Here is a 14,781-nt window from a genome sequence, read left to right on the forward strand (position 1 = left end):
GTTTGATGGAGATTTAGCGCAGCTGTTCAATTCAGAAACAGAGGACGAGGAGTTCGATGGGTTTGATTGATGACGATTACAGGTAAAAAAAATGTTAGTACTTTGTAATCAATACTTAAATAAAGCACAACCAAACTCAGTTTTGCTCCCGCTCTATTTTTAAATACGCACACTTGTATGCGTGTGTGTGTGTGTGTTGTTGTAATGCGGACACCATGAAAACGTTAAAGGGGGGAAGTGTGGGCATGGAACCCGCGCCCTATGAGCGTATGTAATGTGATCTACCAATACTACCTTCGCGATCGACCAGTCGATCGCGATCGACGTATTGAGCAGCCCTGATATAGGGATTTCTTAACCTCATAAGAATCACGTGGTAACATTTATGTAGTGTTTTGGCAGTTTGGCTGTAAATAATGATTAATAATTATGAAAGATACTTATTAATTATTCTATTGAAAATTGAATCTGATCTGTATCAGATTCCTCGGGAGCACCAAATGTTTAACAGGAAATGATAGCCAATTCAGTTATATCAGTCTCATAAGATATACTAGAGAGAGAGACAGAGAGAGAGAGAGAGAACAAAATGCCAGAAGGAAGAGAGAATCTCTCTAAAGGCTTTTGATGAGGTGGAGGGATTCGAAGGTGTCAAATCCTGGTGGCCCCAACCAATCGGTGACTGGCTAAGTGCATAGGGCTGCAGGACCCCCTGCTGGGTGTGGTGCTCAGGCCAAATCCTGAGAGTCAGGCCTCGTTTACACAACAGCATTTTGCGTGACAACAATACAAGACAACAATAATCCTTTAAAAAAAAGGGGGGGGTGTTTACAGGAGACACAATGACAATGACGTAGATAGTATGCCGGGCCACTGGAGGGCGCTGTTGCTTGATTTTGTAATGAAACTACACAGATGTGCGCAGAGAACAATACACTATAAACGTGAAGAAAATGGAGAGAACCTGACAACCACATGGACTGATGACGCATCAGATGCTTTTAGGGGAGAGTCTTAAAGGAGACATATCATGCTTTTAAATCCTTCCTTTTTACATATAAATCATACAGTTGTGGTCTATATAAAGCGGAACTGCAATGCTTGGGTCTGAATTCCTCATTATTAGAGCTCCACAGGCCCCTTTTCTACCCCTTTTCTGATGTGCTTCTGAGAGCAACTCGTTTTGGTGCGGTCTCTTCAAATGCAAATGAGACACTTCATACCCCGCCTCCTCTCCAGGTTGCAGAGGTGACACTCGGTTCAACTCCACCCTGTTCGGCCATCTTTGTAGTTTGATAGAACAGATACAATTATCTAGCGGCGCAGAAACTTTATATTCACACATTATTTACAAAATGTCAACAACGGAAGATTTGTCCATCCAGCCATACATGTTGGAGCCAGAGTCGGACCCGGCGGAGCGAGATGAAAATGACGATGATGCACCTGCAGAACAACGTCTTCATATGGATGTAACGCAATGGTGTGTTACGATATTTACACTAACTTCTCCATCCATGCCCACTACTACCATACTGCCTGTATTACAACGACTATTTAACATAGAAGTTACATTATAATCTAAAACGAGCACACAGCGCTAACATATGAAGACGGTGCAACTGCTAATGCTAACAAAACAATGACAGGGACGTCTTATCATCACACTTTTTAGCGTTATATACAGCTTACCGAAGTGCTCTGTTCGTCGTCTCCATAGATAGAAGGAACTGACCGCTCAATCAGACCAAGTCTTTCGGCAAATCCTTCTTTATACTGGCGGAGGTTGCTGAAGCAGTCGTCCTTAAAGTGCTTCGCGCACACAAAAATGACCTTACCCACAGATGTGGGTACATTTCTGTGAAAAATAAAACTCAAGCAGGCACTTCGAAAAGGTTCTGATGCTGGGAGACGGTGTAACGAAGCTTGTGGGTTACTACATCCAACAACCGAACATTTCGACTTATCCTCTCGTAACTTCGGCATCCTTGAGTTTGGACTACAAAATCGCAGTGAGAAACAAAAATGGCGGATTGCTCGAAGTGTTGGGCCCCGAGTCGATGTCCTAATTTGGCAGTTCCGCTGCGAATACTGTAACGTCATTGTTCACAAAACGTAATAGAGAATAGAAAAATCGAAACAGATTGCAAAATATGACCAAAACAGAATATAAAGATATCAACGGAGCACCTGAAGAGACTACTTTGAACTTTTCTGTACTTCTAAACACTCTAAATATACAACAAAATGCATTTAAGGGCTAAAAAAGTGGATTTAGCATGATATGTCCCCTTTAACTACTAAACTACTGATCTGGACGATAAAACTAGAATACGACAGCGAGTCAAACCACTACAGGTCGGCCATGTTTGTTTACAAGTTAATAAGCAGGAGGAAGGAGATACTTGGATTTCAAAGTATATTTGACACATTTGGAAGGATTATTAAGTGTATTTGACACAAAAACATAAACATTGGCAGCTGCCCAGAGCACAAACTCAAATACGGTTTTCAGAAATGTATTTCTGAAAACAAATAAAGTTAAAACGCTGCTTCATAGATGGCGGCTTTGAGTGATGCGTTTAGGTGCTCGTTAACATGTCGGAAGCCCGCCTTCCAACATGTTAACGAGCTGCAGGGCTCATACAGTAGCGACATTACATGCTTTTTCAGCATTATTGATTTGAAGGATTGGATTTCAAAGTATCTTTGTAATGGTGTAAAGACATTGTAGTGTAGTCGGAACAGATAACACGACTTCGTAGCTGACCGCTTTGAGTGATACGTTCAGGTGCATCATGTATACACCTTCCGACAGCTGCGGGGCTCATACAGTAGTGACGTTACAAGCCAAACATTATTAAAATATGACTGATACAGTCATGGAACGTGCATGCGTAGCACACGGCAGTGCCAAAGTTTTGGGTGGGTGCGGGGGTGTCATGTGCACATAGAAGACCATTCTTTGTGAGAAACAAAGCCATATGATACCATACTAAATATATATGGACATATACTAGATATATGAAACATATATAAAATATCAGTAAGAAATAATGTGCAAAAGTACATTGTACAGGATTTATTTTCTCCCAAAAATTCTGAAATGTCATCCGTGGATGAGTTGTTCGGGTTTGCAGTTTTGTGGATGAGTTGTCCATTGAGGAGTTGTTCTTTAATCAGTAGGTGGTCATCTGCTAAGCTGCAAAATGCCTTGGATAACTTGGATAAAACACTGAGGATAACTGAAAGCAAAAAACAAGCAGATAATAGTAGATTAATAGTTTAAGATCTACTTTTGTGTATGATACAAGTTTTTTTTAAAGGTGAAATATTTGCCAGAGTATAACACCATTTACAATTTTAAACTGAAAATACAAAGATTTTGTCATGTTTTTATGCAGCAAAAGTTTCACTTTGTGAAAACCCTCAGACCCCGTCTTTAAGGAAAATTCAACTTTTCTTAAATGCTGCCACTGCACACCACCGCCGTAGTAAACAGTTCTTGAGCTCATGCAAGCGTAGCAGCAATATTTTCCTCCAGAGTGTCATGACTCCCAGTCCATAGTGTCCTTGGGGCGACCATGGCTCAGTGGTAGAGTCGGTCGTCCAATAACCAGAGGGTTGGCGGTTCATGCAAGGCACTTTACCCACATTGCCTCGTATGAATGGGTATGAATGTTGTTGGTGGTCGGAGGGGCTGGAGGCGCAAAATGGCAGCCAGGCCTCTGTCAGTATGCCCCAGGGCGGCTGTAGCTACAATGTAGCTTACCACCACCGATGTGACTGGTGTGAATGAATAATGGTTTCTGTAGGCGCTTTGAGTCAGCTTGAAAAAAGCGCTTATAAATCCAAGCTATTATTATTATTATTTTTGGACTTGGTAGTTTTATTGTTGAGAGTCTCCTGGAATAGCATCCAAATTCATTGTCTGTCCATACGAATGCCCATGTACTTCCATCGTTAATGTTTATAGCATATCATTCTCTGTGTGCGTGGGTGTGGTTTCATTACAAAAACAACCAACCGCACAAACTAGCAGCCTTGCATGACATCATTTTCAAAATGTTTCTGTGTAAACAGATGTTTTCAAAACACTGCCATATAAAAGAAATCTTCGTTTTTTGACTTGCATAAAATTGACTGTAGGTGAGAGTGAATCACGGAAGGCTGCAGCGTCTCACCAGCATTGGCCGCATTCACAGGACACTGTATGCGTGCGTGCGTGCGTGCGTGCGTGCGTGCGTGCGTGCGTGCGTGCGTGCGTGCGTGAGACAGTAATACCAAGGACAGGTCATCAAAGCACTGAGTGTCCCTCGGGTGTATGCCAAGATGTGCTGTGCCAGCTCAGAGCAGCAGCACCACCCCCAGCACACAAATCATAACACACACAGCCAGGCACACAGTGTGTGTGTGATACTGATACCAGTATCGGGTATCGGTTTGATACCAGGCATGAGTACTTGTACTCAGGCCAATGTGTGTATTGGCCTGAGTACTCGGTATCAGTATCGGTGAGTACTCAAATGCAAGTACTCATACACTACTCATTTTGGAAAAAAGTGGTATCGGTGCATCCCTAATCATCAATGATGACATGATTCGTGCTCTATTGGTGCCATACCTTTGGTTTTACTAGCCCACTCATGTTACATATTACAGTCTCAAGACCACAAACGCAGTATGAAAGGTCTTAGTTATGATCAGTGGCGGCTGGCCAATAGAGGGCACTAGGGCGCCGCCCCACCACATTACCTTCAATAAGACATTCAAAATAAATAACAAACAAACAAATAATAAAATTATATTTTGAGCTGTGTGTATGTATATATTCAGACGAGCAAGATAATAATTATATAGTTGATGATGAGTAAAGTTGTTTCGTTCATCTGTGTGTTGTCTGACTTGTCACGTATTTCCGCCAGCAGCGCACAAATCTTTGGCCATAGACTCTCGTGGAAAGTTGTACATGTGCAGTAGCTCATCTACAATGCAAGTGATCGGGTCGCACCTTTCGTGCACCCCGAGCTGAATGCAGCTGGGGTGACATCACAGCTGCCTGTCATAAAGTGCGGCTGATTGATGGGTCGAGTTGCGGGAGTTGGAGAAGATAGGACAGAGACGCATAATGGCGAGCAAAAGATTAGCTAATTCAGTAAAGTCACTTAATACAGCACCTTTTGAGAGGAGAACATATCAGGAGAAGATCGCGGACCTGATCAGCCGGACATCGCAATCCAGCAGAAGTCAAAAGACAGAGGGAGACAGTACAGCTGGTCTTTTTCCAGGACCTGGTTTAGCAACAAGGCTAGGCTAACTGTATGTAGTGAAGCTAATACTTTATTCTGCTTTCCCTGCCTCCTTTTTCAAACGTCATGATCCCACCCAGCATGGATTAATACAGGTATTACTGAGTTGAAACACTTTTCAGGAAAGGCAAGGAAGCATGAACAAACTGCAATCCACATGCAAAATGCACTCAAGACTTGCCATGTTTGGAAAAATATACATTTTCCAGATTCAAGATGGCGCGGCTGAGACCAGACGCCGTTGGAACCGCTCTGTCTAGATGTGCATTGTGTTTGTTTGTGCTGGGCTTTCTAACTGCCCAGCTCGCGGCTTTAATAACTTATGACCGCAGCACTCAGTCACTAATCGCAAGAAGTCAAATGAGTGTGATAAACGAATATCTAATCTAGAAAAAAAAAAAACTGTAGCTACTGTTGTTGTGCTTTTTCTTCTTTTTTGACTGCTCAAACCAACCAGCTAAAGAAAGAGGCATTGGTGCCTTGGCATTTCACTACATGTTAGTGACTGTGTTGTTAACATTGTATGTGACAAATAAAATGATCTTATCTTATTTAATCTAATTTCATGTCAGCTTGATGAAGGCTAGAGAATAGGGATCCGTAAGCACAATGAGGAGGTTGACAAAACAGGCACATCCTATCTAAAATAATAGAACGGTACATGACATTATAATGCATGGATTAATACAGGTATTATTAATATATTATCATTATCATTATCATTATATAAAATGTATGTACCAAAAATAGAACAGTACATGGCATTATGATGTTGCTTTTGTTGTTTTAATTTATGTAAATACACTGGTATGATCCCTTAATACGTGTTTGCGTGCTTTTTGGTAAATGTCTATTTTGACGTTATAGCCCCCCCTTGAGAAAACTCCACCAGCCGCCACACTTCTTACAATACCAGGTGATTTTAAAATACATACGCACAAACAATCAGACTGTTTATCAAAGAATTGAGTGACCTCTTCAGTTCTGATCTGTCCACCAGTGAGTCCCCTCCTGTAGACTCAGCTGAATCACTCTTTGTTTCGGAACAGGAGGCCTTGATGTGAATGACGAGGAGGTGCTACCTCACTCCGGCTATTTTAAAAGCACTGAAAATTAGAGTCGAGCCTCGATCTGGTAGCTCCCCTCAAACTGAAAGTGGCAGAAAAAAACAAAACCTGTCAGTTCCAAAATTTAACAACTTTTGAAAATAGGATTATTGATACGATGAAGTCTGAGCTGACAGCAGTGACGATGAACTAATGAAAACAATAAAACACTGGTAAATTGTGTAACAACTGAACGTGATTGGTGAAGATGTGTAGTAGCGTGTGTCCCATCTACTGGAATATTTTGAGTTCAGTGACAGACACACTTCTGGAAACTTAGCAGAGGAGCTGCTCAAAGTGATAAGAGAGTTCAAACAATACACATAATTTGGTAATACATTAATTATTGCAACAAAAAAACTGACAAGCCACTCTGGAGTTGAAATAGTCGGCTCTTTCTAGTGAGTCGAGCAAAAACACCTGGCTCTCTAAAAAGAGCCGTAATTTCCATCGCTGTCATATGGCAGGGTGATGATGCACAAGCCATTGCATCCAACTCATAGGTGACCCTGACAGGAGCCCTTCAAATCCTCTACAAAAACTTGGAAATTCAGGCTTCCTAAATTAAACTGACATGTTACGCCTTTGCTGAAGAGATAGTTAACTCCCACTGCTTTTCTGTGCAAGAAATGAGTGTTTGTTTCATCTTGTGAACGGAGTGTTGTGGAGGCTGTGCAGGAGTCTGTGTGCACGGGGAGGAAACACCACAAGCTACACCGGTGATGGTGCATACACAGGACACGCTTTCCGCTCATCAATAAACCAGTGAAGGACTTGACACCAGCATGGAGGGATGAGGGGCAATTCAAGACACTTTAAAATGCAGCTGGCAGACACACACACACACACACACACACACACATTCACACACCGGAAACCCGCGGTCTTCAGAGTCAGAGTCCAGTCAGTTATACGGACGCCACACTGCAAATCCACTTCTTTCTTTTTTCCGTCTGCTAGGAAATCAACATCAAATCATGGCAGGCTTGATAAATGTATAGAGAGACCGGTCTAAATTTAATTAAAATGTACAAAAATAAGACATTAATATGAAGAACAGAGGTTGAATATTAGTTGCAATTTAAATAATGTGAATAACATAAGGATGCCAGTTTCAGCAGAAGAACCAGATGTTGAAATATTGAGGATGAAGCCAAAACCGAGAGGTCTAAATGTAATCATTTGAGAAAAGAAACTCAAGAGAAGCTCCAATCCGACAACACCACACCATTAAGCAAGTGGTAAAGATTTCATTTTTTTTTTTTTATTATTTTAAGAATTTTTTTTAAATTTCACAACACAACACTGACACCCGAACTGAGACATCAGTGATGTTGCAACGAAAGCTATCTATGTCGTTGCTATCAAACTATCCTCAAACCCATGCTGTCAGGGTGAGTTTGCAAAAAACATCCATAATGCAGGAGTTATAGGAAAAGTTTTTGGGGACATTTTCATTCAAATTGGCTTCATGTTGAGATTGTAGTCATTTTCAGTAGTAATGTTTTGGTTTTGTGAAAATATCTAAGTAAAAGGCTCATACAATGTGCCCCCTTGATAGAAGAGGCTGGATGGAAGTTACCCGCTTGGTAGAAAAGATGATCTAAGGCACCCCTCATTGAGTTACATGAAATTATCATTATGAGGATTTTACTTTGAAAACCGGAAGCTATTTTTGTGGGGATTTTAGCAAACGTCGCTCAATATAATTCATTCTATATTACATTGAACAGTGTTTTCAAGAACTCACGTGTCTCCTGTTGCACAAGACAGATATAAATAAATAATAATAACAATCTGATGAAACGTTGCGGTCGAACTGGCCCTCTGGGGCGGTGCTGCCTCTCTGACCGCCTCACACAGCGCAGCGAGCGGCCACTAGCTCCCGGAGAGCCGCTGCCTCCGCCCCCCGGTGTCAGGTAGAGGTGAAGGCGGCTGACAGCGGCTGAGGGTGGTCGTACCCACCCGGGCTGGGGGAGTCGTGCCCGGGCTGAGTGGGCTTACCTTTGGCCTCGCAGTCCGCGCAGTACTTGTTGTCTTCCTCCCTCAGCAGCTTGGACAGGATGGCCTGATGCTGCTCGTTCAGTTTCTGGGCTTTTTCTCTCTCCGATCGCGTAGTCATGTCCCCGGAGTGTGGAGCCGGGTCCCGCCCGCTGTGTGGAAGCTACGTTGGGTGCTGCGGCTCGGTTACAGAAGCTGGGACATCCCCGAGGAGACGCGCTGTGCTGCTCCGGGGCTCTAGCTGTGACCCGCTAACAGCAGCAAGGTGCCTGGATGGAGGGCAGCAGCATCCCTGGTGCGTTCAGGACCGTTGGAAATCTCAATAACGTCGGCCCTGCAACGCCACTTGTCGTTTCAATCATTTCCCACAAATATTTCATATTAAAAACACATCCAGTCACTCGTCATCTGTTGTCTTCATAATAATCTTAGCTTAAGGGGATTTTTTTTTTCTCTTCTGTATTGAACCCATCTCGTTCATACTTAACCTTAACTAAACACACTATGATGGTACAGCTGGATGGATGGATGGATGGATGGATGTTTTCTTAGGTGGGGCACAATGGAGAAACTTTTTATTTCAAAAGGATAAATTAGAATAGAATAGAATAGAATAGAATAGAATAGAATAGAATAGAATAGAATAGAATAGAATAGAATAGAATAGAATAGAATAGAAACTTTATTGTCATTGTCACCAGTACAACAAGATTAAAAAGTGCCAACCATCTGTGCATCAAAAAGGTCTTCTTTCAATTGAAGGTGGAGGCCAAGAAGAGAATGGCATTGGACAATAAAAGCCACACCCAAGCTCACACCGCTTGACTACAAAATGGCCTCCATCGTTAAGAAGGTCAGAGTGTCTTAGTCTTATTCTAAAACCGGATAAAGATCCCACACTACCATCTAGCTATCGGCCGATATCACTAATCAATGTAGATCTTAAAATGATTAGTAAAACATTAGCAAGCAGACTGGAAAAAAATCACACCCCACATCATACACCCAGATCAAACTGGGTTTATTAAAGGACGACACTCCACTAACAATACACGTAGATTAATTAATCTTATAGACCACTGCCACCACAATAAACAAAAAGCCATTATCACCTCCTTAGATGCAGAAAAAGCCTTTGATAGGGTAAATTGGAAATTTCTACTTGCTACACTACTGGAATTTGGATTTAGAGAAAATTACCTCTCCTGGATAAAAATACTGTACACCTCACCCAGTGCCTGTGTTAAAACCAATGACCAAATGTCCTCAAGGTTCAATCTTGAGAGAGGCACCAGACAGGGGTGTCCACTCTCACCATCTCTCTTTGCAATTTGTATCGAACCACTAGCAGCAGCCATCAGACAGAACAATAACATAAAAGGAATACGAACAGCAAATGTAACACATAAAATATGTCTCTATGCAGATGATGTGCTAATTTTCCTGCAAAACACACAGACGTCTCTTCCAGAAACAATAGGGTTAATAGACAGGTTCTCCTCAATCTCATAATATTCTAGAAATTGGAACAAATCAGTCGTCTTGCCTATCAACTCTACATTTCAGCTCACACCTAACACCCCACTAAAACCAGGGAACATCAAATACCTCGGCATTAACGTCACAGCCAAACTCTCAGACTTGGTACACTTAAACTACACCCCCCTTATTAAAACAATAGAGGACCTCACTTGATGGAGGACACTCCCAATTTCACTTATGGGGAGAGTAGCAAGAATCAAAATGATGGTCCTGCCTAAAATTAACTACATCTTCTCAATGATCCCAACAAAACCACCAAAAACCTGGTTTAACACTCTTGATTCTCATGTCTCAAAATTCTTATGGAAAAACAAACCATCACGTATAAGTTTAAAAACACTACAGAACACCAAGGACCAAGGTGGCTTAGAACTCCCAAATTTTTATAATTATTATCTGGCCAATAAACTACTTTATGTTGTAAAATGGATTAATCAGAAACCCTTAGATGAAGGCTAGCTAGACGTTGAAAAAACATTCTGTGAAGATCTCCAAGTCAGAGATCTCCCCTTCTTCAGTCCTGTCATCAAAAAGCACAGCTGCTTTAAAAGCATCAATATAAACACATCGCTGACAGCTTGGTGGGAATTTCTTAAAATGAATGGATCTTCACTCCTTCCCTGCAAACTCACACCCATCTGGAACAATCCCGACATCCTGCAAAGAAAGAAACCAATAAACTTCCCAAGATGGCAAAATAAAGGAATAAGACACTGAGAACAACTTCTCTCCAATAACTCTTTTATTCCATTCAATGACCTAATAGAAATATATGGTATCAGTCAAAACAACTATCTGGAGTATCTTCAGCTTAAGTCAATAATACAAACTAAGTTCAAACTAGAACAGGTTAACCTGAACGTACAGTGACAAATCTCCTGAAGATCTCAGCACCTAAACCTCTTTCTAAAATTATCTCAATCCTGTCAGGTTCAAATATCTCAATATCCCTTCCCACCTTCAAATGGGAAGAAGATCTCAACATCAACAGAGACCCAACGTTTTGGTCAGAAATCTGTACAAATACATTCAAAACGAGCAAAAACCCCAATATACAGCTCATACAATACGAGGTCCTTTACAGAGTTCATTACACAGGACAAAGGATGTTCAAGATGGGTCTCACTCCCACTAACATATGTTCAAATTGCACAGGTGATCTCCCCGATACCTATTTACACGCACTTTGGCTTTGTACGCCAGTCGAAACGTTCTGGCAAAAGATTTGTGAAGATTTATCGTTATGCCTGGGCCACCCTATTCCAGTCTCACCTGCACTTTGCTTGTTAGGTGATCTCACAGAAATTAAAAGAGAATAAAATGAGTCCTGCATGCTCCTGGTTTCCCTAAGCGATCCTCATGAACTGGAAATCCAAAAGTAATCTCAATATAAAGTTATTTAAAAACTTACTTCTAGACCACATCACATTGGAGAGAATGTCTGCTTGTAGGAAAATTCATTTGACACAATTTGAGTCCACATGGTCCCCAATAATTAAATACACCATGTAGCTCTGTGGGGGGGTGGTGGTTCCGCCCCGGGGCTCTGGGGACCGTCAGTGGTTGGGGCGTCGTGGCTTGGGGCGTCGTGGCTTGGGTGGTTGGCGGCTCTGCGGGCTCGGGGGGGTCCTAGCGTCTATGCTGGGGGACTGCGGCCTGGCCTGGGGAGTCCTGGCGGGTGTGTGTGGGGGGGGCTCTGCTCTGGGCCGGGGGTGCTCCCGCTGGGGTGTGGTGGGGGGGCTGAGCGTCGGGCCCCAGCTGGGCTGTCGGCTGGGGGGGGGGGTTTGGGGGCGGGGCGTCCGGGCCCTGGGGGTGCGGGGCCTCCCCCTTTCTGGTGGGGGTGCCCGCTGCGGCGCTGGGGGTGGGTCCTCCTTCTGGCCCCCTCCCCCGGTGGGGCAGATTGGCCCCTGCTACCGTGCTCCGGGTCTGCCTCGCTCCCGGATTGGGGGGAGCGGGGGTCGGGGGGGCTCTGGGTTCTGGATGGACGGTTGACTGAGAGTGACCTCCAGGGCCTGATATTTGTGTGTGTGTGTGTGTGTGTGTGTGTGTGTGTGTGTGTGTGTGTGTGTGTGTGTGTGTGTGTGTGTGTGTGCGAATGAGGGGGGGTGCCCTAACCACTGGCCTCCAGCCGGGCTCGCACTGGGCCCTGTGGGTCTTAGACTCTGCTGTCTGGCCGTTGGGTGGGGTGGGGGCTCCCTGCGGGGTCCCCTTACGGCGCCTTGTCGGGGGGGGGGTTCCCCGGGTCCTAGGCCGGCCGCTCGGGGGTGGGGCAGCGCGGGGGGTCCAGCTGGGCCAAGGTCCTAGCGACGGGGGGACCCCCTCCCTCAGAACCCTCCCTGCCTTACCTCACCTTATATTACTCCACAATAGGGAACAGTGGGGCGGTGCCTAGGGTGGGGGGTCCGGGCTACTTAACTGCGGTCTGGGTCCTCCCCCGACTTTGCACCACCCACAATTTTAACCACACTTAGTCACGCAGGGTCTTGAGGGGGTAAGCCGCTTTCGGGGTTCTGCCGCTTGTCAGCGGTAGAACGCCCGGGCCCCGCTACCCCCCAATTTTAAACCGCACCATAGACACACACATTGCATCCACCTCTTCAAAACACAAAGACACACCCTTACATACATCCAACACACACATAGGGCGGTGGGAGTACGGGAGACGTGGCTCCCCCCAGCACCTCCCTCTGGGGTCCCGCCCCGGCCCGGGGTGAGTGCGGCTGGAATGCGGGGGGTGCGCTCCCTCGGGCGTGGCGCTCGTGGGGGGGCTGGGGTGCGGTGCTCCTTCCCCATTTGCTGTTAGATTAGTGGAGCATGGGATATCGCGGTGGCCGGGTGGGGGCCCGGTTGGCGGCCTGGGGAGAGTGTGTGAGGGTGTGAGTGTGTGAGCGTCTGAGCCTGTGTCTGTGTCTGTGTCTGTGTCTGTGTCTGTGTCTGTGTCGGGGTGGGAGTGGGGGTGGGTGTCTGTGGGGGGGTGGGTTTATCAATCAAGATTGGGGGGAGATTCATGGGGCGGGTGGGATATGAGGCTCCTGGGGGTGTAGAGTTGACTGTCCTCCGACCGGGTCCTGTACGGGCCTTCGCTTTTCCGGGTCTGGGGGCGGGGCTGGTCTGGGGCGCGGCGGCTGGGGCCATCTCTGCCTTGCCGGGTTGGGGGGGGGGGGGGGGGGGGGGGGGGGGGGGGCGGTGGGTGGGCCGGCTCCCGGGGACTCGCCGCCGGAATTGGGGGGGCTCTCGGCCCGCTCGGCCCGGGGGCCCTGCTCCGGCCTTTTCTCGGCTTGGCGGCTTGGGTCGGGGCCTGGGGCCCTGTGCCCTTTATCCTTCTCTTGTGGGCTCCTCTTGCCTGGGGGGGATTCCTCTCTGCATTCTCCGTTGGGTGCTTTCTGGGCGGGGGCGTGGCTCTCTGGGGTGGTTCGCTGGGGTCTCCCCGGCCCTGGGGGACTGCCGTCTGCTGGGGTGGCGGTGTCCGGGCCCGATGGCCTCGGACCCCGGGGTGTCGCTACGGGTCCCCCCACAACAGTTCCGGTCACACCCAGTGGACAAACCACACACACACACACACACACACACACACACACACACACACACACACACACACACACACACACACACACACACACACACACACACACACACACACTTCCACTCCTCACGAAAGGTGCTTCTGAAGTTGCTTGTTCTCTGTCATCATTTGCTCAAACTTTAAAAATCATGTTCCTCTTTTGTTGTTGCCTCTTTGTTAATTCATGTTCCTGCTTCACATTAATGTCTAGATAGAGCTGCTCAGGCTGGTTTAATCTAAGAAATCATCTTACTGTCCAGATAGGGCTGCTCAGGCTGGTTAATCTAAGAAATCATGTTACTGTCTAGATTGAGCTGCTTAGGCTGGTTTAATCCAAAAATAGTTGTAAAGTATTTGGATCAGTGTGTTAACTGCAAATAATATATGTAGCAAAACAAGGATATTGTATGTTATCCCCTTCCCCCCTCCCCCTCAACTTCTCTTCTCTCTCTTCTCTTCTCTCTCTTTGTGCGTTCCCCCCCAGTCGTGTACGGCACCCATGCCAACTTCTGATGGAGGAGGCAACAGGAGGAGACTCCAGGTCTCTCCCTGTTGCAAGACCAAAAACTGTTCTGACTCCGAAGGCTCTCAATCACATCATATTGTTGGCCCAAGCTGCCGAACAGGACAAGGGCAAAAGAGAAAGAAACAAAAAAAAAAAAAAAAAAAAAGAAGGTCAGAGTGTCTGGCATCGTGATATAGAGAGAAGCAAACACACATTTGGCTTAGCCCACAGAGGCGACTGGTCATTAGGGGCAGGTGGGGCTGAGCCCCGGGGTCATTCCACTCATTCCACTCATCACTCGGATCTCACACCTTCCCTTTTATTTAAGATTGTTATATTTTTACACAGAAATCGTAACTAACTTAAATAAACTTTTTACAAACGAGACTGATATTTTGGTATTAACTATTTCCAGTTTATCTGGTGTTGCCCTCCCCCCCTTTTATTATTAATAGATAAATGACACATTTGTGCAATTTAATAATCTTTCATTAATAAATTATTTTTGATAATTTCTTAACTTTTAAGTAATTATTCAATTACTTTAGGAGTAATTAATGAGTAAATGACCGTTTACTCTCATTAATAATTTACATTTTTCATAAATTACTTTCAGTGATTTATTACATTCAGAAATCTATTACTTACAGTAATTCAATGCTAATAACCAACCTTAAATCCCAACAATTCCATAGACATGTTGGTTCATTTCTAAGGATATACAATTTCTATTTGCCATGATATAAGGTCATGACA

General features: G+C 45.0%; 1 protein-coding gene across 2 annotated transcripts in view; it reads right to left on the reverse strand.

The window, feature by feature from the left end:
- The window catches only part of smap1 (small ArfGAP 1), a 227,822-nt gene extending 219,055 nt beyond the window's left edge, over positions 1-8,767 (reverse strand). Inside the window, exon 1 of one of the 2 annotated variants that reach the window (XM_080482214.1) lies at positions 8,420-8,767. In XM_080482214.1, coding sequence (XP_080338340.1) covers positions 8,420-8,537 — 118 coding nt within the window. In that variant the 5' untranslated portion in view covers positions 8,538-8,767. The remainder of the gene's footprint in view (positions 1-8,419) is intronic. The other variant, XM_080482213.1, reaches the window with a different exon arrangement.
- Positions 8,768-14,781: the final 6,014 nt, after the last annotated feature.

The sequence above is a fragment of the Lipophrys pholis genome, assembly GCF_963383615.2.
Source record: "Lipophrys pholis genome assembly, chromosome: 15".
Taxonomy (NCBI): Eukaryota; Metazoa; Chordata; class Actinopteri; order Blenniiformes; family Blenniidae; genus Lipophrys; species Lipophrys pholis.